The following is a 27,208-nucleotide window of genomic DNA, read 5'->3' as shown; positions in this document are numbered from 1 at the left end:
GGATCATTTTTTAAAAATATTTTTATTGACAGATAATAATTGTATGTCATTTAAAAAAGAATAAATGCTTCTATAAAAATGTCAGTGTCCTTTTCAAAGCCATGAGAACCAGTTAGAACTATGGCATATTTGTTTGTTTTTTAACAAACATCTCTAAAATACATTTATTTATATATTTTTATAAATTTATATATGATCATTATATATTTGTTTATATAATGATTATTATATATTTTAACATATCATTAGATATAATAGATTAATATTTAATTATCAGAGATATATATTAGTTATATAATTGGGTTCTTCCATTTATACTTTAATCCCAATTACCAGTTAACTCAGTCTAATCAGTGAAATGCTTTATTGAAACATTAGCAATGAAATTAAAATATGATTGCGCATTGTATTTATCTTATTACTTTCCTTAATAAGATCAACAGTGTTAATAACCTTAAAAATGGTTTCAGAATACTCTGCAAGTGTTAAAGATAAATATGTGAAATAATAATAAAAATTGCCCATTATATTCAAACAGTGTCATCTATTTTATTTTTAACTTCAAAGTAATTAGAGTTCTACTTCAGGGGATATCTTTTTTCCCCTGAGAGTACTCTCTGAATGACCTTGCATAAAAAGTAGATCACTTTGAGAGTCTCAGTTGATTTACTTTTTATAAATCAGCTATATTTATCAGATCAGCACAAAACAAGTGATACACAAAAATGATAGCTAACTATTCAAAGGCAGGCCTTAGAGTGAGAATACTAATTCCATCTACTGGTAGATTTACATTACTGCGGCATTAGCAAGAGTAGCCCTAGACCTAAAACCATTTGAAATGATTGGGGCAAAGGAACAAAGTAAAGGATTTTCAGCAGAATCTCTGTCAATCCTCAGGTAACTCTTTATGTCACTTCTAAATAATTTTAAAAAACTCACTTTGTTGATTTTTTTTATTATGACATTTTTGTTGCAATAGTCTGACACTTTATTTGGGATTCTTCTCACTTTGTTAGTATTTTGTTTCCAAATAAGTCAGAACTTCACAGCATCACTCTCATTGGTGTAATTGTGGCTTCGAAAACATGCCAACAAACAAGAATTTCCTGTTCTGAGAATATTGTGAAAACTCTCGCTTCAGACAGAAAGATAAGGAATATGATTTTTTTTTTCCAAAATGAATTATAAAGATATAGCTGAGCCCAGAGAAAATAAAGTAGGGCTCAACCACAGAGATGAAAACTGTGTATGCATCTAAGATGCTGCTGTGGCTGTGCTGGGTAGGAGGGGGAAAAAAAACAACAGCATTTGTGGGGTACAAAGAAGTCAAGGAAGCCTAGAGCAAAAAACAGTAGCAGAGACTTTGGCTCAGACAATGGAAAATGAGGAGCAAATCAGTGCTGACATCCCACAAAAAGTGAAGACCTTCAAAGTTGTGAAACTTAATGAAAGGGACATTAGCAAATAGTCATTTACATTGACACAGGGGTGTGGCCAACAAGAATTGTGTCTGCCTTGGCAAGCTAGGCCTCTGAATGACTGGAAAGTCCCAAACCAGACTTGTGCTGTGTTTGGGTTCGCAACTTCTATTGACACCACCTCGGCAGTCTCTGAACACTTCTGTCAACGCTTCATCATCAAGAAAACTCCTGAACTACATAAGAGGTGCAAACACAAACTCCTCTCAAACACCCTTCACACAGGACACTTGGGGTTTTCACAACGAAAGGCCTGCTGAAAATCAGTTCAGATTCCAAAGTTCAGAACCTAATAGAAAATAATTCACAACGAATAAAAGTGAACCAAGATAACATAAAATCCCCCCAAACTGACAAATAATAGGAGACAAAATGTATACTTTAGGGCTGGGGCTTGGGGCTCAGTGGTAGAGTGCTTGCCTAGCATGTGTGAGGCACTGGGTTCAATTCCCAGCACCACATATAAATAAACTAAAGTATTGTGTCCATCTACAACTAAAAAAAAATTTTAAATGTGTACTTTAATGTTTAATGTCTTAAAAAGAGTAAAAAACACAAGAATCAGAGTCTAGTGTGGTAAAAAGTTTGGATAGAAAGATAGATGATAGATAGATAGATAGATGATAGATAGATTTTGAAAATACTCATTAAACTAAAAATTTAATGGATGAATTAACACATTTTATAACCTGATTAACCTAATGAAGTTAAAGTTATACATTACAAGTTACATTTAAAGAAATTACCCAAAATGCTTCCAAATGTCCAATAGGATTTCAAAATAAATAGAATGAGGGCAGGGTGAGCATTTGAAGAGATAATAGCTAAGAAATTTAAAAATTGTCAAATCCTCAGATTCATAGAACAGTGCATCTAAAGTCATATAATTGTAAATTTATCCATATTTACATGTATCATAATGACTTTAAGAAAAAATATTAATAAGAAAAATTACAAAAGCAGCCTAAGATAAAAGGCAAATTACTAAGAAATTATAAACGAACTGCAAACAAATCAACAGGAACCACTGTTGTCAGTAGACAGTGGAATTAGTACACAACTAAGATTTTCACACCAGCCAAACTATTATCATTAAAAAAAAAAAAGAATGATATTTCAGCTAAAAACCGAAAGAGTTTACACATAATCTGATTGGAAACAACTAAGAAATATATTCCTTAAAAAAAAAAGAAAAGAAGGAAACTGATAAAACTATGTTGAGCAAAAAATTGGCAAATATGTGGGTAAAACTAAATTAAATACTGATAAAAAATAATAAGTTAGGTGGGATAAAATAAGGTAGAACAAAGCTAACAGAAAATAATACTTTGAAGGTAGAAAAGATGATTGGAGTAAAACCCTTCTGTGGTCAGTGTGTTTTCAGGAATGGGTAGTACTACTGATGACATTTCAAACTTGTTAACTTATAATACATGACAAGTCCAGAGACCACTTAAGAAATAAAAATATACATACCTATGTAGTCATATACATACCATGTAACTTCATACATATATGTGTATATTCTTAATAAATATTTGATATTTTTGCCATTTCCTAATTAGATCTTTGTTTTATCAATGAGTTTTGAGTGTTCTTGGTATGTTCGAGATACAAATCCTTTGCCACATATGTGGTTTGCTAATATCATCTCCCAGTAAGTAGCTTGTCTTTTTAGCCTGTTAACGATCTTTAACAGAAAAACAATATTTTCCATTTTGATGAAGTCCAGTTAATCTACCTTTTTCTTTTTTGAATCATGGTTTTGGTGACATGTCTAAGAAATCTTCATCAAGCACTGAGTCCCAAAGATTTTTCCCTACATTTTATTTGTAAAGCTTGATAGTTTTTACATTGTATATTTAAATGCATGGTTCACTTTGAGTAAATTTTTGTATAAGATGTGAGACTTAATTTGAGGTGGTTTGGATTTTTTTTTCCTCATAGATATTCAATTTCTCCAGCACCATTTGTTGAAAAGACTATGCTACTCCATTGGATCAGTTTTGCATTTTTTTAAATCAAAAAATCAGTTGACTATATTTCTGTGGGTTCATATCTGGGTTCTGTATTCTATTCCATTGATCATTATCTATATTCTGTCAATACCACACATTCTTGATTACTGTAGCTAAACATTAAGTCTTAATCCAAGAAGTGTGATTTCTTCAAGTGTATTCTTTCTCAAAATTGTTTTAGCTATTCTAGCTCTTTTGTCTTTGCATGTAAATTTTAATTATTCTATTCATATCTACAAAAAATCTTGCTGGTATAATGAAAAGACTTCCATTAAACCTTTAGGGAGAATGTACATCTTTATGATGTCGAATCTTTCAATCTATGAAAATGGCATGTCTTCTCAATTTATTAAATAGTCTTTAATTTCTTTCACCAATGTTTTGTAGTCTTATACAAATTGTGTCTCTCCAATTCATTTGCCCATTTATTGATTAGGTTGTTTGTTTCTTCAGTGTGAAGATTTTTTGAATTCTTTATGTATTCTGGATATTAATCTTCTCCCAAAGAGTAGCTGGAAAAGATTTTCTCCCATCCTATACGCTGTCTCTTCACACTGTTGTTTCCTTTGGTATGCAGAAACTTTTTAATTTGATGCCTTCCCACTTGCTGAATCTCACTATTATTCCCTGATCTATTGGAGTCTTATTCAGGAAGTTGTTGTTGCCTGTGCCTATGTCTTGAAGTGGTTCCTCTATGTTTTGTCCTAGCAATTTCAAAGTTTCAGGTCTTACATTTACGTCTTTGACCCATTTTGAGTTGATTTTTATACAGGGTGAGCGATAGTTTCAATTCTTTACATATGAATAACTAGCTTTCCTAGCACCATTTTTTTCTCTCCAGTGCATGTTTTGGCACCTTTTTGGCAAGAATCAAATGGCTATCGCTTTATAGATTTGCCTCTATCTTCTTTTCTATTCCACTTGTCTATGTGTATATTATGACAGATACCACTGAAATCCAAAGGATCATTTTGAAAACTTACACATACAATCTGCCAAAATTGAACCAAAAGGATATAAAACCTAAACAGATCAATAACAAGCAATGAAACTGAAGCAGTAATAAAAAGTCTTCCAGCACAGAAAAGCTCGGGAGCAAATAAATCCACTGCTGAATTTTACCAGATCTTTAAAGAAGAACCAATATAAATGTTCATCAAACTAGTCCATGAAATGGAAAGGGAAGTAATGCTTCCAAACTCATTCTACGAAGCAAGTATGAACCCAAATCAGATAAGAACACACACACACACACACACACACACACACACACATACACACACACACACACAACACACATACAAAAAAAACCCCCCAAAATTGCAGACTAATATCCTTGATGAACCTAGATGCAAAAATCCTCAATAAAATACTTTTCAACCAAATTCAACATCACATTAAAAAGATTATACTGCATGATTATTTTTAGTCACTAAATATAATATTAGCTGAAAGTTTTATAGCAGTTTTCTGAGAGGTGTTGTCAAAGTTTTATTAGGGTCTTGGAGGGATTTAATTTTGTCAGATGCTTTTTGATATCTTTGGATATGATTATGAGATTTTTTCTCTAGTGAATTAATATGATATATTACATTGATTTTCAATTATTAAGCTAGCCCTGCATCCACTGAATAAACTCTATTTTGTGAAGCTGTATAATTATTTTTATATGTTGTTGAAATCTGTTTGACGATACTTTGCTAAAGATTCTTATATCTATATTCATGAAGGATATTGGTCTGTAGTTTTATTCTTATGAATTGTTACTATTTTGTTTTGGTTTCAGGAAAAATTGGCTTCATAAAATAAGTTGGTAAATACTCTTTCTTCATCTTTATTTTCTGGAAGAGGTCATGAAAGTTTTACTGCCATCCACAATATTGTACGGTTTAAAGATAATTTAAATCAAGGATAGGTAGTTTTGTCTTGTTGGAGGTTTGCTAAATCATTTTTTTTTTACTTTTTAAATATGCTTAAAATATTTCATTACTTAAAAAATAAAAATGTTTTCAATGCTAGAATGAATAAGTGAAATAAATTTTTAAGTTTATTGCTGAGTGTGAAAAGTCTTAATACAGTTCTTTGAGAAAAATATCCATCAACTTAAAGAATAAAAAGTTCTAAACTGCTTTCCCAACATTTACAGAACTTTCTTCAATATTTCAAACTCTAAAAACCATAAAATTAACAATATTAACATTTTAATTTTACAAAAGTTAAAATGTGAGACTATGGTGTATTAAAATATCCATGAGTTTTCTATCTTTGTAGGGAGGAAGAATCTCTATTCCACTCACATCTGAGCTGATTCTATGCTTGTTTTAGCCAACTGCATCACAGAAATGATACCAGGTGATTTCTGATACTGAGTTTTACATGACAAGTGGTTTCTGCTTGCTGGAACATTCCTGCTTTTATCTAAGCTACCATGTTGTGAGGAAGCCCAGAGACCACATGTAGAGGCAAACTGAGGAGAACTGAGGTCTCTGGGCAAACCCAGCTTTACCCATTCCAACTGACTTCCCACTATATGAAACTCCCAAGTCCACCCACGTTATCATGAGAAATAACTATTTATTGTTCTAAAGCATTAAATCTTAAGATGATTTGTTAAACAGTAATGCATTACCAAATTGGATACTCAAAGAAGTTAGTGGTTCACTTTTAAGAGCAATATTTAATGGAAATTAAGACTACATCACTTATTTTCAAAACTTTCATCCTGTGCATTTTTCCTCCACATTAAGTTTTTTTTTTCATAAATTAGCATATCCAGGCATTGGTGAAAACTCAGGGGCGCAAATAACATGCTGCCATTTCACTCAGGAAGAAGCGTATGATCCTGATACTATTTACATGTGAGTAACTATGCCATGCAAAACCAAGTTGGGACAACAAGTATCCACAATTGGTTGTTTTTACTACTCCTCAATAAGTCAGCTACAGTTATTTTCTAGGAAAATAATGGTTACCTGAGAAGTTAAGAAGCTTCTTATACCAGAATAGTTGGGTTTCATTCACTTTCTCTTCAGATCTGTTTTGATAACCTGTGTTCTATTATCCAACAGTAACAAACTTCAAAGCTACACAGGCAGAAGTGAATAAAACGGGTTTTATCTTTTTACAATCATCCATCCTAGCTTTAAATAACACACATGGATTTGATAATAATATCCTTAGTCTCAGGAATTTTTCTCATGATTATAGGAAAGTCCATTACAAATGTATGGATATTAAGCTTTAACCCACATCTATAAACTCCTAGGAAATGTTGACATATAAGATCTCTTCTTCTTAAACAAGCTGATTAATTTTTAAGAGATTATAGTAAGAGACAGATGTAAGTATCATATACACATATATATGGATGTGTTCACATGTATGTGTGTATATATATATATACATGTATATGTTTGTATATGTTATACATATATAGAAAGATAATATATATAACCCCACTTCAAGTATATGAAAAAATAATGCTTGGATCTGGTCCTTGCATACATATTTTCTTTTTATCCAAAAAGATACAAGGTGGATTCATTTAACTATTCATTCTTTTTTAAAATTTTTTTTGTTGGTTCTTCTTAGTTATAGATGGCAGGAGAACCCATTTTGATAATATTATACAAGTATGGAATATATCTTATTCTAATTAGAACCCCATTTTTTTTTCTTTTTTGGTACTGGGGATTGAACTCAGGAGCACTTGACCACTGCACCATATCCACAGCCCTATTTTTTCATATTTTATTTAGAGACAGGGTCCCACTGAGTTGCTTAATGTCTCACTTTTGCTGAGGTTGGCTTTGAACTCGTGATCCTCCTACCTCAGTCTCCCAAGCTGCTGTGATTACAGGTGTGAGCCACCATACCCTGCCTAGGACCCCATTCTTATGAGTGGACAGGCTGGTGGGATTCACTTAGAGTTAGACTCACTCTACATTCTTTCCTAATTCTTTCCCCCCTCCCTTCCTTTCATTCCCTTTCGTTTAATCTACTGAACTTCTCTTATCCCCCCCCCAGCCCCTTTATTGTGGTTTAGCTTCCATATATCAGCAAACACATTCAAACTTTGGGTTTGGGGGATTGGCTTATTTCACGTAGCATGATAGTCTCCAGGTCCACCCATTTGCTGGAAAATGTCATTGTCATTCTTCTTTATGGCTAAGTAAAGCTCCATTGTGTATATTTACCATATTTTCTTTATTCATCAGTTGAATGGCAGCTAGATTATTCCATAGCTTAGTTATTGTGAATTGAGCTGCTATAAACATGGATGTGGCTGCATCACTGTAGTATGCTGATTTTAAATCCTTTGGATGTATATGCTGAGCAGTGGGATAATGGGATCAAATGGTGGTTCCATTCTTAGTTTTTTGAGGAATCTGTTAGGTGCAGAACAGGCTGAGTAAGCTGTCTTCAGGGCATGCCAAACAAAGTTAGCTGCAGGATGACCTGGCCTCTCAAACCTCTGTCTGGTTCTTTATCAACTATTTGCTTCAAGCCCAAGCTCCCGCTCAAGGCTGAACACTCAACCCACTGCTCAAGGCCAAACATGTAACCCCCCTTGTGCCAACAAGGGCAGCTTGCAGACCCAGAGACCTCATTAGATTTGAGCTATAAAAACTCCCTCCTGCCGGGCCCCTCTCTCTCTTGCTATCTCTCTTGCTTTCTCTGTCTCTCTCTCGTGCTTGCTCGCTCTTTCGCGCTCTCTCTCTCTCTCTCTCTCTCTCTCTCTCTCTCTCTCTCTCTCTCTCTCTCTCTCTCTCTCTCTCTCTCTCTCTCTCTCTCTCTCTCTCTCCCTCTCTCTTTTCTCTTTCTCTCTTTTCTCCTCTGTTGCACTGCTGCCATAAAGATCTCTTGGTTGCTCTGAGGCTCTGAGTGTTGTGGTCACTTTCCTTTTAATCTCCATACTGCTTTCCAGAGTGATTGCACCAATTTGCAGTCCCTCCAGCAATGTAGGAGTGTTCCCTTTTCCCCACGTCCTCACCAACATTTATTGTTATTTGTATTCTTGATAGTTGCCATTCTGACTAGAGTAAGATGAAAACTCAATATAGTTTTAATTTGCATTTCTCTAATTGCTGGAAATATTGAACATTTTTCATATATTCATTGACCAGTTGTATTTCTACTTTTGAAAAGGGTCTGTTCAGTTCCTTTGTCCATGTATTGATTTGGTGACTTTGTTTTTGTTTGCTTGTTTGTTTGTTTTTTGTTGGTGTTAAGCTTTTTGATCTTTGTATATCCTGGAAATTAACACCCTATCTGAGGTGCAGGTAGCAAATATTTTCTCCCATTCTGAAGGCTGTCTCATCATATTCTTGATTATTTCCTTTGCTGTGAAGAAGCTTTTTAGTTTGATGCCATCCCATTAATTGATTTTTAATTTTATTTCTTGTGCTTTAGGAGTCTTTTTACGAAAGTTCGTAACTGAGCCAATATGTTGAAGTTCTGGACCTACATTTTCTTCTAGCAAGTGCATGATTTCTGGTCTAATTCGTAGGTCTTTGATCCACTTAGAGTTGATTCTTGTGCAGGGTGAGAGATAAGAGTGAACTCTGACTCTATTACATATGGATTTCCAATTTCCCCAACACCATTTGTTGAAGAGACTATCTTTTCTCTAATACATGTTTATGGGGTCTTTGTCTAGCATGAGGTGACTTACTTATGTGGGTTTGTCTCTGTGTCTTCTATTCCGTTCCATTGGTCTTCTTGCCTATTTTGGTCAATGCCATGCTATTTTTGTTATTATAGCTTAAATCATTTTTTCTGACCCAAAAGAACACATGAAAATAGTGTGACTCTTTTTTTTTTTTTCCATCTTGTATGTTTGCTACTTACCGGCTGTCCTGGCTGACCAACTCCAATGGGTCCTGGAGCTCCTGTTCTTCCTTCTTGACCTCTTTCTCCCTGTAAAAGTACAGTGGGCACTTTAAAATAAAACATAGCATAAAATAAGCTGGAGATTTCAACAAGGATAAATACAAAATATCCAAACTTTTAATATCCATAAACATGTTTAAAATCTAGAGAGAGAAAAATGAATTTAATTTGAATTTAAGTAAATTTAAGTAAACAAATTACCCTCAAATGTTTATCATCTCTTCTTTAAATGCAATACAGCACTTTTCTCTTTCACAATCTATCCCATAGTAATGGTAAGATGAATGGCTTGGCAATTCATTTTGGACACCAACGGGACAAACTAATGATATTTGTGCTATTCCTGGCCATGATCCTGGAATGTATTCGTCCCTTGTCCCTACTCTGTCCCTTCCCCCTCTCCCTTAAACTCTGTTTCATACTTGATCTCCTGTAGAATGCTTCTCCAATAACTCTACCCATAGAAACCCTGCTTTCCCTGGAGTCTCAATGTACTTATTGTTGAAATGTTACCTATGCTGACACTTGATTACATTCAGAGTACAGTTTTAGTGCTGCATCAAAGTCTTATTTTAATACTGCATCAAGGCCTTATTGTCCCAAACACATTTAAAATAAGCACTTCCACTCCATTCTATCCAGTATGGTACAGAGCATCCCAGGAGGGCTGTTTCTCACTTTCTATTTCCCTGCAAACCTTTCTGTCAACAATTATTTATTCAGTGTCCTAGTTTCTCTGGTTCCTGTCCATCTATGCTTATTTAATGTGAGCAAGTAGTAGTTGATGTGTTAAGATATTTCACTTCGCAATAACATATTTGTATGTTAATGTTTAAAGTGTGGAAACTCAAAAGGGTTACACATATTTTATGAGTGAGTGGATATTTAGAGATAAGCAAATTTTTCATTTCAATCAAAATATGATTAATTGATTATTTTTGTGACAACTGCCCCTGGTCAGAGCATGGCCGTGTCCAAGGATGCAAATGTCAGTAACTTCTGCAGGGAATCTCCTCATGTTATTACTACGATTAGGCTGAATTGGGTTCAAATCACACTCCCCCAGGTTTTACAATAAATTCAATAGTCATCAATAGACAAAGAAACAATCATCCTTACCTTAATACCCTGTTGTCCAATACCAGGGGCTCCTGGAGGACCATACGGGCCAGGAGGACCTGGCTCACCCTGCAGGGAGAGAGAGTGCTATGTTAGGTCAACTTAGTAGTAGTCATTGAGCAGCTCTGAGATGTATAGTGTTGTGATAGGGCTTTGGGGCTAACAGTGGAACCTAGGATACAGCCTCTGCCCTCAATCATCTAAAATCCATTTGGAAAGACAACAGAGTCCCAGAGTTGAATTACCTACTAGGCTCAATGGGCACAGTCTCTAGGGCCCACAAACTTGTAGGAACCTGTGAACATGTTTCCATTTTAATTTTTTAAATTATTATAAAAATCAACATCATAGTAATGAATATGTAATAATGAATTAAGCCTGAGTTATATTTATCTTTATATTAACTCAGTCATACATTTCAAAATATTTTTTCCTCGATGAAGTGATCCTCTAAGGCAAACGTTTTTAGGAAATATGAAAGCCGCAGTGTAGCCCTCACTCATTCATTAATATTTTTGTTCGGCGCTTTGGCAGACTCCAAAGGCTACCCTCTCTCCCTGTCTCCTGCCTGCTGGTAGAACCCTGATCTGCTCATGACAAGGGCAGCTGCTCTTTGCTCTCACAGGTATGGGATGAATGATAAGTAATCTAACTCAAGCCTGGGATCCCCTTTCCTACTGCTACCCATTAGTTTAGGTTGATCATGTAACTCAGTTCTGACAAATGAGATGGGAGGGACCTTGCTGGATGTAAAGGAAAAACCTTTTGCCTCTGTCTTTTCTTTCCTACATGGAGATGTGGTAATGTCTTGTATCCATGATAAAACAATCTCTACTATAGGAGCCAAGAGCAGAAGAGGACCACACAGAGCACATGGAGAAGAGCCTGACTGCTGGATAACCTTGCTGAGCAGCCAGTCCTGTCCCGGACTACCTACTGCAAACACTCTTCACTCAGCAGTGAGAGTTTTTGTGATTTAAGCCACTCTTAGTCAAGATGTTATAACTCAAAGCCAAAACATTTTTTATTAATTCAGACTACCATGGGGCAGGCCCCTAATGGAACTCAGGCATCTCAGAACTAGATGGGACCATGACACTCAACCCTGTCCATTTCCCAGATGGTGAACCTGAGTCCAGACAGTTACCTGGTCTATCCCAATTCACACCTCAACATCACTTACAGATAGGACTTTTCCAGTCCTCAGGCATCTGGCCCTACAACATGATGATAGGAAAAAGGATTCCAATTGCTATTGATTTCAATTGTCCTTTTTAATACTGCTAAGTTTTTTTCACTTATTAAAATAATATATTGTCATTGAAGAAGACCTGTCATGTATTAAAAAGCATACATTTAAAGAAATTTTTAAATTACTTATCTATAATTCCTATTAATTTTTAGTGTGTTTCTTTCCAGTTTTTGTAAATACACATGAATCTTTAATTTATGCTAAGGAAGAGTTCTGAATACTCTTGTGTTTGAGTTAATGAATACTTGCTATTGAAAATTTCATTCAACTTACAGATTTATCTCTTTGTGCATGCAAACAGAAAAGTGGAACATAAATTGAGACTAACCTTCTCTCAGATTAAGGGAAATAAAAAAAAACTTTTCATTAATGTTAAAATCTCCCTTTTCCCTGGAGACTTGTGATTTTGCAGGGGACACTTAACAATCAGAGCAATGTGTTGTTAGTAAGGGAATTATTTTAGAGCAGTTGTTAACTTTGAGCATTGCAAAGGAGAACGAGAAGGGACAAGAAGAAATCAACTCCCCAAAATATATACCCAAACTCAAGATAAATTAAAACAAAAGAAATATGTCTTAAAATCAGTTGCCTGAGATGGGCACAGTGGTGTACAATCATAATCCCAGTGGCCCAGGAGGCTGAAGCAGGAGAAGGATTGCAAATTAAAGCCAGCCTCGACAAAAGCAAGATACTAAGCAACTCAGTGAGACCCTGTCTCTAAATAAAATATTTAAAAAGGGCCGGGGATGTGGCTCAGTGGTTAAATGTCCCTGGGTTCATTCCCTGGTACCAAAAAAAAAAAAAAATCAGTTGCCAGAATTTTTGATTTTTTGGCAAATAAGTGGTTTGATATAAATGTATTTACTGATCATGCTATCGAGGACAAGTCAATCTGGCAGATAAATCAACTAGAATTTACTTTTTAAAATCTTTGGGTTGTACTTGTTTTTCTGTGTACTTTAAATCTAGAGTGGACACAACACAGCTGTTATTATTTTACATGTTCTTTGTCAAGGACCTTCTCTCTTTTTATAATATCAGACATAAAAATTTGCACTAAATTTGAAGCTGATTTCTTAACATCAAAGTAAAAGTAAATGCTAAAAATTATTCAACTTTCTAGAGCAAATTTTTTGCTTCAAGGAACCTTTATTTCTTCTTTCTTTCTTTTACAACTTCTGTGCTCTCCTCTCAAGTTGAAATCTCCTTGTAAATTGTAGAAGTCCCACATGAGGGCCTGTTGCCATCACTCTGCAAATGAACACCAAGTACTTGTTCTGTGGAAGGTTAGGACGTAAATACTGAAAAGTCTAGGACACAGTTCCTAAACTTAGAGAACTGGCTCAAGAGATGCACCATCAAAAAACTGCGATAAGAATTTTAAACCCTAAGTTCATTTATTTTCTTTTCTATACTTCCTATATGTACCTTTGGTTTTGTAAGAGGTGATAAGGCATTTAAACTATGCATCTGATAGTGAACTTGAGGATTTTTGATTAGTGGGAGCTCTGCCCTACTCAGTACTTAACTACAGGTTTGATCAGAAACAAACCAACAGCATAGGTCTGTGACAAAGTTTCTTCTGACTACTTTCAAAGCATGGTTTGGTTGTTATATTAAATGTGTGAACCAGGAAATCAAGAGATGCAACTCTGTTACTCTTGAGCTTATGGGTTCCCCTTAGGCTTGGCCAAGTACCATAAACAACTGAGAAACTTTTTTATTATTACTTTTTTCAAGGGAATTACAGGAATCCAAAGATTTTAGAGTGATTGCTTTCCCTTACCTTAACACAGTCCCTCAGAAACATAACTTCACATTTCCCTTGCTTATATTGATTTCTCAGGAGCCTAACATCTCAATGTAGGACTCACTGACGAATATCGGTACATAATTATTATTTTCCCTTGACCTTTCCTACAAAAACTCTTGTAGTAGTAATGGAGGTGGTCCTCATTGTAAAAGATGATGTTGAGACAAGACCAAGCATGGGAGGAGAGGCAGCACTCTACTTGGAATAGTTTTCTGGAAATTTACTGAGACAACACACTGTGGGTAATACTATAGGCTTGATTCCTTTCCTCCTATTATTCCTGCCCCCAACCCTCACCAACACACACACACACACACACACACAGAGAGAGAGAGAGAGAGAGAGAGAGAGAGAGAGAGAGAGAGAAATTGCATGCCCACAATGCCTACAGTACCAACTGTACTTATTTCTCGACTTGACTTTCTTTGATGACCTGGGTCAACAGGTGAGGATAACAAAGAGGAGTAGCCCCAAAGAAAGTCTTGTTTCATAATCTCTGTGATTGTGAATATACATGAATGTGACTGTGAACATGTGTGGGAGCAATGAGACCACCTTGATCCTCCTTGGAAACTAAGAACACCCCTGCTTCTATGGACGTCAAGAACAGAGGAAGCCCATGTTTAATGAGACCGACTATTTCATTATCTCTTTTAATCTTATGATAATCCTAGAAAACAGGGGTTTGATTCCATTTATACTGTAGGAATATAATCTTTATTTTTTAATTGACTTTTCAGCATGCAGGGAATCTATGGGGTGTGGGAGGTATGGCTTTGGAATTATCCCTGGTTCTATCACTTACTAATAATTTGAACTTTTGCAAGATCCCAACATGAAAAATGATGATGATTATATCTACCTTGCAGGGTGGTTGAGAAGATTCAAGATATTGTGTGTAAAATAGCTGTTTAATATATGTAGATTCAATTGTTATTCACCAGGTCTTTGTTGACCAAGCTGACACCAGGTTTTGTGCTCAATAAAAGGTCTGGTGAATAAAAATCTATGCCTATAATTGAGTACCAGTTTACATAATTAGAAACATAAATCAGATTGCGCCTGCACTTTGCAGAAGTTTACAGTCTGACTGGAGACACAAATGAATATGAAACAAAATACAAGCATGTAAATTATCTATAATAAAGATATTAACAGAGCATACAAGTCTCTGAGGCAGAAATATTTAATTCTGCCTCAAGGAACTGAGAAAGTTTCATGATAATGAGGGAATACTTGAGCTGAATGAAGAGGTAGCAATCATAGTGAACCTGGTGGGAAAGAAAAGGAGCAAAAGTTCAAATAGAGGAAACTGTGAGGCATAAAATGACATGAAATGTTCTGCAGAAAGTAAGTACAAGGAGCCAGAAACAGAGTGACAACTGGGTCACTATCTGGAGCTGCACTGTCCAGTGGAAATACACAGTGACTATGTATGTAGTTTAAATTTTTCAATAGTCTTATTAAGAAGATAAAAAGAAACAGGTGGACTATAATTAATAAATATATTTCACTTAAAATATCTAAAACGTTATTATTTCAACATGGAATCAATATTTTAAAAGCATTGATGCTTATATTTTTCACTAGTCTTAATACTAAGTCCTTGGAAACCCAGTCTTATTCTGACAGCAATCTCAGTTTGGATGAGCCACATTTCAAATGCTCAGTAGCTACATGTGGCTACTTTGTTAGACAGTTTCATAGAAATTAAAGAGCCTGGAGCATCGGGTCAGAACCATGGACAGTAACAACATTTAGGTGGAGGAAACATGGAAGTTCTAGCAAGACATCTTGCAGGAGGCTGGAGGAAAGGAGCTTTTCAAAAGTCATTTCTAAAGACAGACGTAGTACCTTTCACTCACAGACTTGGTCATCCTCCAGTCTCTTCTACCTAAGGAAGGGGTTCACAATCTTTCCTGTGTCAGACCAGAATTGAGGGGACTATTCTTCCTCTCTTCCTCCCACCATGTGTAATGATTATATCCCAAGTACATGTCAGTATGCTTCCTAAATGTGTCTCAAACTATCCCCTTCTCCATCTACATCTCTATAGTCTACACCAAAATCAAAACACTTTTTGTTCAAACACCAGCAATGTCCTTATAATATCTTACCTGCATACTCCAGTTTGTTCCCTCCATTGCTATCAGATAAATCTTTTAATTTTAGTCTGAACAAAACCTTTCAAGGCTTTTTCCTTTGCTCATAGGATATAAACAGAGCTATTTACATGGTATGATCCTACTGTCTCTTTGGTTCCTTGCCCTTGGCTTACTCCCTCCTGCCACAGGATATTTGCGTATGACACTCTGTCTGGGATGCTCTTACCTCCCTCTTATCTGGTTATTCTTTCTCATCTTTCTTATACTAATTTAAGAACCATGGCTTGAAGGAGGGTTTTTCTGATCAGGTGAAATCTCTATTGTAGACACTACAGTATAAATAACACCATTTTTCTCTTTTTCTGTATACTCACTACATTGGCAACTTTGCCCAGTAGTTATCTGTGGCTACTTTGTTAGACGGTTTCATAGAAATTAAAGAGCCTGGAGCTTTTGTATTTCTAAGTGTGTTAATAAGCCTTTCCACTAGAGTATAGGGAGGATGCATGTAATTTCACTTTGCTTTGCATTTTCAATGCAAAGCTAACTACTGTCACTCACTCAACCACTCATGCGTTAAACATTTACTGAACATCAGCTAGGGAGTAAGGATCATGCTAGCTGTCTAAGACAAACAAAAGGAGAACTTGGTCTAAACCAGGAGAAGTTGTGTCTGTAAATGCTCCTTTAGGGTCATATAAGTTTCAATCAGGAGCAGTTGTACATAAATTACATAATGATATCAAGGGCCTATTAAACAGTTTCTTCTACAAACTCACCTAAGATACAATTAGTCTCTTTTCCAGCTGAAAAAGTAACAAAATCACAATAAATAGCTTAAGGTTAAAGAACAGTTAGGCAAAAGAAAACCCAATCCCCGCCCATTCCTGGAACTAGCTGTAACCAAAGCAATCTTCTTTTATTCTAAGACAATAAATGGTTATCTAATTTATTTAAATACTGAGTTGTTTAAGAAGAGAACTTTACGTTTTCTTGGATAATACAATTATGAATAATTTTATCATTCCTTGGGATCTTTTTAACATTATGATAAAGATATATTAGCATCTTATTCAAACCATTTCTCATATGTGGATGACACCAGCTGTACTATATGCTAAGTCTTGTGGCAGTGATGCTCATGCATTCCAAAGGGAAAAAAGTGAGGGACAGTATTTTTGTAGGTGCAGAGTGGCTTGAGTACAGCCAGGTTTCATCCTCAGCTGAAACTCCATGAAGTCATGAGTACACACAGAGGCTTTGGAGGAAAAAATCAGAAAAGGCCCTATTCAGAAGGAAGGAAGAGAGGAAGGGAGTGAGCGAGCTAGTGAGTGAGCGAGTGAACAGGGGATAAGAAGATAATATTTATCAAGTACTTCTTAAATCAGGCTCCATTTTTGTACCTAATTTCTCTGGTTTCAGAGGAAGTGTGTGTAATAAAAGGCTATTTTCAGAAAACATCAGAATAAACGTGGTCTACATTATTGTAAAATAATATATATTGTCGAATTAACTGCTTCCTAAAAATTACCAACACACAAGGATCTCACTATGAGACAGGTGCTCAGTGTTCTATGTTCTAAAATAGCACAAGGGAAGGTGGAAGAAGAAGGCAATTTATCTATAAAGATCAATTAATACATAATACAATATCACAGTGTTTTTAACTACTTGAGGATTTAAATAAGGTACTTCACCTTGGGAAAAGACTTCAGGGATATCTCCTTATGCTCTTTGGCCCTAACTCCACAGCTCTAATGCTAACAGATGGTCCATCCATGCCACAGTCCATCCCTAACTCCCAGGAACACAAAGAGTATCTTGTGTTTTAACTCATCTAATCCTCACAACCGTAAGAGCTGGGTGCTGTTATCAACTTGCCACATGGACAAGAAAATGGAGTCCTAGGAAAGTCAAGGAACTTGCCCAAATCACAGCGTTAATAAAGCCAAGGCCTGGTTTCCATCCCAGCAGTTTGGCTTTAAAACAATGACAAACTGCCTCTTGAGACTTTTCCGTTCTTAAAGAATTTCGAAAATAATTTCATGACAGACTAAATTCATTTCTTTGGAATTGGATGAAAACTACAAAACCAGATAGTTATAATCTATTTATAACTGAAGGCCCATCATATGAAGACAAAGATTCTCTAAAAGAAAAAATATGAGCCAAGATGAAACAAGATCTATACAAACTGACTCACTTACATTTCAGGTACATATGTCTTTTCTCTCTCTCTCTCTCTCTCTCTCTCTCTCTCTCTCTCTCTCTCTCTCTCTCTCTCTCTCTCCTCTCTCTCTCTCTCTCTCTCTCTCTCTCACACACACACACACACACACACACATCATAGCCCAGCTGCTAAGGACCATATGTATCAGAGATTTGCATGGAAATCATCTACCTTGAAGCTACTGGCTGACATTCCACATGTTCTGGCAGCCACTTCTCATTGTCACTGTATAAGTTGTCTCATGTCAAATGAGTTAATAAGCTCATTTAGAGTCCTGGTGGGCAGATGTGTGTACAGGTCACAGCACTCTCCACAATAAGAATTGCTAGATTACTAATGACTCTTTCCTTTTAATTAGGCCCAGTACAGAAATAGCATTTAGACTTTGACATCTCTGAAGGAAAAACATTCACAAAATTTGGCTATGATCTTCCTTTAATAGATACTTATAATTACAGTTATAAAAGGATTCTTCCTGTAGATTGAACAGTCACAACTGTGTTGAAAGTTGTTAGCCTGTCAGAAGGACCAGAAAGCATTATTGGTTTTGATAACTAGAAAAGCTGATATGTTCAAGGACCCTGTTTTTTTTTTAAAGAGAGTGATAGAGGGAGAGAGAGAGAGAGAGAGAGAGAGAGAGAGAGAGAGAGAGAGAGAGAGAGAGAGAGAGAGAGAGAGAGAGAATTTTTTTAAAATATTTATTTTTTAGTTCTCGGCGGGCACAACATCATTGTTTGTATGTGGTGCTGAGGATCGAACCCGGGCTGCACGCATGCCAGGCAAGCGAGCTACTGCTTGAGCCACATCCCCAGCCCCAACCCTGTTTTTAAAAATGGTTTGCAGGTAGTCAATTCTGCTCAGAGTTGTGAACTCAAGATCTTTCTGTTTGATTAATTATTCTTTACTAGAAACTACAGGTACTACATATGTTTCACCTTATTTACTCTACCTCACATTATGAGGAATTAAATATCCTGTAACAAATCCTGATTTTTTAAGTGGTTGAAAGCAACATCATGATATTAGGAGATTGTTAGGTATCTGAGTTATATGAGAGCTGAAATAAATCTATACAAGATGCCTGTTTGAGGAGAAAGTTTAAAATTCTGTATAGGTATTTGAATTTGTGGTGTTGAGCTATTTCCAAACCACAATTTGGAAATATTGGTTATATTTAATAGGTTAACGTACTAAAGCTACTAAGCTAAACTTTGGACCAACTTAAGTTTTTAAGTAATTATCAAAACAGAAATGTGTCTTTAAAACAACCAAATCTTCAGTAGTGATTCTTCTGCTCTAGTGAAAATAGTAACTCTGAAAAAGTGACTAATTATATAGGCAAAACAAAACAAAACAAAACAAAATCCCAAGTCTTTATGACACTTTTAGAAGAAAGTACAAGTAGAAATAACACATTAGGTTATTATGTGTTATTAATATTATTATGCTATTATTAATAATTATTATGTTATTAATGCATGAAAAGCTTTTAATGGGTCACATCAGCGCTTCACTTACTCTGTATTACCCAAATAAGATGGGAAAATGGTCAACATCCCTGAGTGCTACCTCCCTCCCTCTGATTCCACCTCCATATTCCAATTTCTCTATGGGTTTTCTTAACATTGAAGAAGCTAAATTGAACATAAAGCAAGACCCAATTTTATATGTAAGAGGACTTCAAGTCTTGAAGGCAGAAGAGGAAAACAGGAAAAAAAACTTACAGGAAATATGAACATTCTAAAATAGCACAATGGGAGGCGGAAGAAGAAGGCAATTTATCTATAAAGATCAATTGATAATATAATACAATATCACAGTATTTTTAACTATTTGAGGATTTACATAAGGTACTTCATCTTGGGAAAAGACTTCAGGGATATCTCCTTATGCTCTTTTGGCCCTAATTCTACAGCTTTAACGCTAGGATACCTCCGAGTGTCACAGCTGCTTCTATCCATGCCACAGTCCATCCCTAGCTCCCAGGAACACAAAGGCTATCTTAGAAAGAGCAGATTTGCATGAGGCTTGTGAAGAAAGTATGCTTCAGAAATAACCTCAGAAAGACATCAAGAAATGGCAAAAATGACCTAATTTGGGTTGGACCCACCCAATGTTCCACTGGGTTTATTTGTTCACAATTAATTTTGGTAACTTGTTCTCTGTGATTTGAAAGGTCTACACAGTGAGACATTTTTTTTTCTATTTATGAGAGCTCCTTTGGCAGCCAGATGTGATTGCATCCTGGGCTGCCACTGCAACCCCATGGAAGTTGGTAGTCTTGGGTTCCCAGGGACTCCAGTCTTTCTTCAGATCCCAGAGAGCGCTGTCTCCTGAGTTATATTTCAGTTTGGTCCTAGGTATAAAGCTTCTTGGCCACCGATGTGATTATAATTCCAATTTATTTCACATACAGACGACTGGGATATTCTTCTCATGAATACCTCCACGTGAGCCTTATGTGCGAAAGAAGTTGAGGTGGCCTCTGAGCTAATGTGTCATTCTGAGAAACATCTATGTTTTGTTGCTAAGGCAACAAGGGCATTCAGTGCAGAATAGAAGCTACTTTACATGTGGAAAGTATTAATGACAGAAATGATTTGTAAAATGGCCAGAAGCATATTTTCCCTTGATTTAACCCATGTTATTTTTTTCCTTTTGTCCTTTGGCCACCTTTTCTGACAAACCCTTTGATGAAGAACATTCTACTCCCAGAGCAACAGAAAGTGACTGTAGTTGATGAGAGACCATTCATAAATTCAAAAATATGGGCATATACCATCTAGAAACTCACAGAATCTGCACGTTACAAGCCTAAGGTTTCTATTTTAAGGTCTCATAAGAAATACAGTATTTGAAAATGCAAAATTAGAATTGCTGTTTTATTTTCCCCAAGTGATCCCCTTCCTTCTTTTCCTGTTACTTTCAGATGAACATTATAGTCAAGTAGAAATGCACCTTTCAACAGAGTGTTGTGTTCAGCCAGAATATACTAGAAGAGAAAATATGCAACTTTCATACTGTTCAAAAGTAAAGCATTTATCTCAGAACAAATATTCAGGAAATTCAGCCGTTTTTTTGTAAAGGGATAAATAGCACAGGGTAGTTAAGAACAGACTTCTGGGTTTGAATTCTGATTCTGTCCCTTACTAATTTCATAGACTTGGACCCTTTCCTTAAACTCCTTGTGCCTTGGTAGCCTAATTTGTAAGATATCAACAAGTATTACAGAAATTACAAAATAAATAATCCTCCCTATGCTCATTAGAAAATGCATAATTATGGGCTGGGATTGTGGCTCCAAGGGAGAGTGCTTACCTCGAATGTGTGAGACCCTGGGTTCAATTCTTGGTACCACATAAAAATAAAATAAATATACTGGGTCCACCAATAACTAAAAAATAAATATATTTTTAAAATGCACAATTACTGGATTTTAGAGATTATTTACATAAATTACAATATCAGTTTCTTGAAAACATTTTCTAATAAAATGATAATGGGTGAAAATAAAGAAGCCACTATCTAATACAACATTGTATACAGGCCAAGAAACGAATTTGTTTATTATGCCTTCAAAATGTAGAAGTACTTTCTGGGAGGCAAGATGAAATCATTCCCTGAAAGCTGACCTTTAAGACAACACACTAATAAATGTATAAAATGCAAAATAAGGGTCCACTAATGATCAAAGTGACATGGATCTCTAGCTAATGGATCCAAAGTGTAGTAGAAATCATATAGAAAGTAGTAATACTCTAAGAAAGGAAGAGTTGAGAGACCTCTATCTACACTTGTGACCTTAAACCAGAAATAGCACTAGAGGGAGACAGGGAAGCTCACATGCCCTCCTTCCAGCCTCCTAACAACTCCCAACATTGCCTAGAAATGACACCTTTTCAATTGGCAATGATCTTCTGTGTTCACTTGGCAGTGAACTTTGTGATTCAAACCTGAGTGTTAATTTTATGTCACGTATATTTTATTACAATTAAAATTTCAATTTAAGGAGATGCCCTTAGGAAACAGACAAACTCCTCCAATACTTTTGGAAAAAAATTACTTCTTTTATGCCTATGCTATAAAACTCAAACACAAAGTGCTATTATGTCAGAAAATTCATAGCCACTCCTCCTTCCCAGAAAACCCCACTTGACTCATTATTTATTAAGAACTAATGCATTGTCTGAATTAAAAACCAAATTTTATTCAGATAAATTGTTCTTAAAAAAATACTGGAGCTGGGGTTGTAGCTCAGTGGTAGAGCACTTGCCTCGAATGCATGAGACACTGAGTTCAATCCCCAGCACCACATAAAAATAAATAAATAAAATGACAATATTGTACCCATCTACAACTAAAAAAATATTTTTAAAAAACCATCTAAGTAGTAAGTAAGTCAATTAAACACAAAGAGATATAATCACATGATGCCAGCTTTCTGTGGACCTGTCCTCATCACCACTGTTGCACAGTCACCATTACCGCACACACACTGCTCCCAGCCCAGCACCTCCCCGGAGCCTCAGGAGCTGATGGAGTGGCCTGTGCTTCTAACGCAAGCCTTTGATCTCCAGGCTTTATTTCTTATTTCCAAAATAAAAGTATGATCTCTAAAATCATTTATGGCTCAAACATTCTATAATTCTGTTACAATCTCCTGCCCTGATCCCTGATTTTAAGCCTCTATTTCACAAACATGAACATTATCATCTTAGGTAACCAATGAATTCTAGAAACATGCACGTACTATCAAAATATAGATCTTTTGCTTGCTGTGGGATTTCACCTATAGTCAAAGCAATTTCATGAGAACTTCTACTCAGTATTCAACAAGGCATTTCTTTCCCCCAGAGAAAATTAATCAGGGGCAAGCACTGGAAAAGACAATCTCCCCAGATGAAGCTTGAGCCTTCTCCCTCTGAGAAGCCCATTCTATTTTAATTTGCCAATTAAAAGTAGCCTGGGAAATCTCAAACTGTCATTATCTCATTAAAATACGATACTTGTCACTCCCTTTCTTCTCTCTGAAAAGTTAACACTTAAATAGCCCAACTGCTCCTACAACTTAAGTCCAATATTGCACTCTTAAAAGATTAGCTTTTTCTAGGGTCAGTTGGGAGAGCAGCTTCTGTAGCTAACAATCGCTACAAATTCCAAACAACTTCAGTCACAAAGCCAACACCATTTATTGGAATATTTACCACATCTGTGAAATGTACTAAGCATTGAGAATAGTTAAAAAGAAACCAAAAGGATTGCTTTTAACAAATCAAAGTCACTCTTTTGGGAAAGGGAATCTTATAACCAGGTCTTTTATAGACCCCTCTTGGAGTCCTCGCTTTGTATTTGGTTCTCACTAAACACCTCCCTGTCTGTCTTGCCTTATTATCAATGGGTGACATTACAAGCAGGGTACTGATAGTTGTGGTTGCTTAATCTCTGTTGGTATAACAGATAAGCTCCATTCCTTAATAAACTGTATACTAAAATGGCATTGTATGTGGACAAGAGAATATTTGAATTGTGTTATTTTGTAGTGTTTTTAGTTTCTAGTGAGCCATAAAATGACTAAAGGACAGGAGTAGGAAAACAATACTGTGAAGAATCTAGATAATGGTTTATGTTTAACAATGTCCCCCTTGAGTAATAGACTAATAAATGATAAAGCTATGCCACTGGCTTCCTGCATATACTTGATTGATTCTGTGTGTACACCTGCAGGTTATTAAGTATTTCCAAAGATGCTTCCTCAAAGAGTCCATTGATGTCAGTCTAATAAAAACATGTGTTACCATAAAGCCATGGGGTGGAAGGCATTCTGTCTGTCTCTAATCACAGGGTAAGATTACCTTATTGCCCTGAAATCCCTTTGGGCCTGGATCGCCTGGAGGTCCACCAATGCCCTGCTCCAAGATGAAAACAAAGAATTAGTTCTGTGTACAAAAGGCTAACCAAGAATGAGCCTTTCTTTAAGGTTCCTAGATATCCTGGAGTTAGAAGTCAGACCATATAGCTCAGAGTTACATTGGCATCAGATTCAGTCAAGAAACTGAATGACGTAAAATTCCGAGTTGAATGAACAGCTTCTAAAATAGCACATATGCTGAGAGAAAAACATCTTATTAATGAGGTATTTGTTACCTAAACCTGTGTTTCTAAACTTATTCCCATGCCAGACTTTGAAAAAAATTTTTCTTTCCTACTAAGCAATTTTTTTTTTAGTATCTAAGCCATATAATTGAAATTAATCATTTCCAATAACCAGAAATACTGGCTTGCTCTGACAATTTCAGGCCAAAGCAAAGAAGTTGTTGGCTAACTAGACACTATGTAGGAAATCTTTGGTAAAAGTACAGCTTTCAGCAAACTTTCTGAAAAGTTTAACTTTTCTAAAGTGTAACTTTAGAAGAGACAAGTCCCTAGGCTGGAAAAACAAATTCAGTTTATTTTCTGAAATCCATGCAATTTGTCTAAATTAAACAAATTCCTTAAATGATCATTCCATATTATAGAGGACTAAGTACTTATAGTAATGGAAAAATACAAATATTATAATTTAGAGAAAAGTACAACTCTTCCAATTATAGCAGCAATGCAAAAATACTCTGAATTATTTTCGTCTCCTTAAGGTGCTCAGTAAGTAGATTTGCTGGCCAGTACCTGTCTTTAGGGAGCCTGAGTTAGCTAATCAAAACAATAGGAAAGTTGTTTTCAAACTTTGCTGAAAAATTGGAATCATCTGGGGATCTTTAAAAATATTGATATCTGGTTCCAATCTGCAGACATTCTGATTTAATTGGAAGAGGGTACAAGTGGGTAAAGGGATTTTTAAAAAAAAGTTTCCCAGGTGATTCTAATCCAAACCTAGATCTGGTTTTAGTAACCTTACCTGAAGTCCTTTTGGTCCTTTTGGTCCAGATGGCCCTGGAGACCCCTGTGTAATAAAATTCATCGTAAGTATCTATAAATATCCATCTCCTAAGGGCAGTTATTTTAGGTGAGAGGAAAGGGAATGTCATGTGGCAACAGCCAGTCTTCCCTGGTTATCCAAACACCAAAGCCAACAAGTTGAAATGATTATTTAACAAGAGACCTCAGGTCAGACTTTGTCTTAATAAACAAATTCCATGAAAATCCAATTGTACATGTCAGTTTTTAGCCTACACATTGACATTTTGATCAGAGGTAAAGCAATTACTTCACAAAATCCTTTAGAAGGCAGCATGCTTGGTAGAATAGTTTCCTTCCAATAAGGAATGTCACTAGTTAACAATTTAGTGAGTTATCGTTGTATCTAGATTGCTCTTTTGTCCCTCTTCAAGACACAGAACTTAGCAAAATACTGTTATTTTAGATATTATACAAATAATATCTAATTTCTCCTTTCCCAGATTCCCATTTGTTATGAATAGAGAACTATCAATTTACTTACTCATCTGCCTCATTTGACATTGAAGTATTTATGATTGCTATTTTAAGTAGTAGGTTAACAACCATCTCTGTGTACAAATTTTTGTCCAACTTCTGATTCATTTCTAAGAATAGTTTCCTAGAAGAAGATAAACTGAGGCAGAGACTAGAAACACATTTAGGGTTCTGCATCACTCTCCCTTGCCTCTCCTACCACATATAGAAAGAAACTTCCTCTGTGAAGTTTGTTGTCCATTCCTATCACCTGAATATAGAAAGCACATCTTTATCTTATAGAATACCCATGAAGACTGAATATCATATACTAGTTCAGTGTTTGCTAATCTGATTTGTGAAATAATATTTTAATGTCTTAATTTCATTTATCTGAAAGCTACTATGCTTGGACATTTTTCTCATTTTTCCTTTGTATCTCTTCATGCTCTTCATATATTTTTCTTATAAATCTGTGTGAACTCTTTGTATCAAGGACCCTATTTCATTGAACATAAGACACATTTTTTTCATATATTTGGATCTCTAACATTGGAGATTCTTAGTCAATCACATCATATATTTATACAATCACATCAGATTGGAAGTATTTTCTTTCTTTTTGGTACAGAAAACAATGAAATACATAATATCTGGCATCTTACTCAATGAAAATATATTAATTATTTGTCCACCATTTTTAATTCATGTTTTTCCAGGTAATGTTTGACTTTGGTTTTTGTCCTGAGTGTCCTTTCTTCTGTATTTCCATGACCCCATGTTCATCTCACATTTTTCAGTTGTCCTCTAGGAAGAACCTCTTCATCATTAAACTTTTCATTTTGCCCAGAGATAATTACTAAGCCTACACTTTGCAGATCCACCTGACCTTTAACTCTATAGTAGTTTAAAAGCTTCCAGAGAGTCTCAAGCTATTTCAAGTGTTTAATTCCATGGACCGGTGTCATTACTCTATCCTCTTCCTTTAACTTTCTGCTTTACTTTTTCTCCTTATCTTCCTCCCATAATTAAAGATATTTTAAAAGTTAGTATCTTGGGGGCCTATTGTTAATAGTTCTTAGCGATAATGAAAGCTATTTAGTTTTACTCTGTACTTTCTTGGATCTTTTATCGTTATGTTTTTTAAATATTTTCTATATTCTTGTTCTATTAAGAAAATTTTTAACATACTGAATACTGCCTCTAGTTTAAATTCTTCATCGGTGTTTTTATTTTAGCTAAAATAAATTCAAAATTTCAAGCCACTATCCATGCTTAGTTCTTCCAAACTGTTTTTAACTATTTCACTAATTTAACAGAGTTCTTCACTCTTTGGAAAGTGTCTGATCTCAGTGTTTACATCTAGAGAGAAAATAGATTAAAATGCAGTGTTGGAGTTTGAATTGACTTTACTGGTTATCTCATTCTTCCCACCATGACTTTGTGTAGATCTGATCTCAAATGTTAAGGTATTGCAGAACAAAGTCTTAATGCCCTATAAGAAAGGCATTGGGCCTTCATTCCCTAGGTTAGGCCTCCTTTTGTTTGCTACTTCATGTTCCACATATGTGAAAATTGATCCATTGATTCTCCATCTCTTTTAGAGCCACATAATTCACCCCAGAAATTTCCTCTTAAGAAAACAGACCAAAAGGTATCACAGCTGTTAATATTATAAAACATCCTCCTTACTTTGTCACCTTTTATTCCTGGTTTACCACATTCTCCAGGTTCACCCTAAAAAATAAATGCATAAAGTGAATAAGAGGACATTTACAGACAGTCAAGAGTAGGATTTTTCTTAAGATTCCCAGCAAAATCTTATGACATGAGTGCTCCACGCCAATTCTCTACAATTTTATCCTCAATACTGAGATTTGCATGGGCGTTG

General features: G+C 35.5%; 1 protein-coding gene across 5 annotated transcripts in view; it reads right to left on the bottom strand.

Annotated features, from left to right (window-relative positions):
* Positions 1–27,208, bottom strand: part of Col28a1 (collagen type XXVIII alpha 1 chain) — a 176,511-nt gene that overhangs the window by 127,163 nt on the left and 22,140 nt on the right. For all 5 annotated transcript variants that reach the window (XM_078040379.1, XM_021730704.3, XM_078040380.1 and 2 more), the window contains exons 9-13: positions 27,010–27,054; positions 24,803–24,847; positions 23,763–23,816; positions 10,511–10,579; positions 9,350–9,418 (exon numbers count right to left, since the gene is read on the bottom strand). In XM_078040379.1, the coding sequence (XP_077896505.1) occupies positions 9,350–9,418; positions 10,511–10,579; positions 23,763–23,816; positions 24,803–24,847; positions 27,010–27,054 (282 nt within the window). The remainder of the gene's footprint in view (positions 1–9,349; positions 9,419–10,510; positions 10,580–23,762; positions 23,817–24,802; positions 24,848–27,009; positions 27,055–27,208) is intronic.

Source organism: Ictidomys tridecemlineatus, chromosome 2 (assembly GCF_052094955.1).
Source record: "Ictidomys tridecemlineatus isolate mIctTri1 chromosome 2, mIctTri1.hap1, whole genome shotgun sequence".
Classification (NCBI taxonomy): domain Eukaryota; kingdom Metazoa; phylum Chordata; class Mammalia; order Rodentia; family Sciuridae; genus Ictidomys; species Ictidomys tridecemlineatus.
This window is presented reverse-complemented; position numbering and strand designations above follow the sequence as displayed.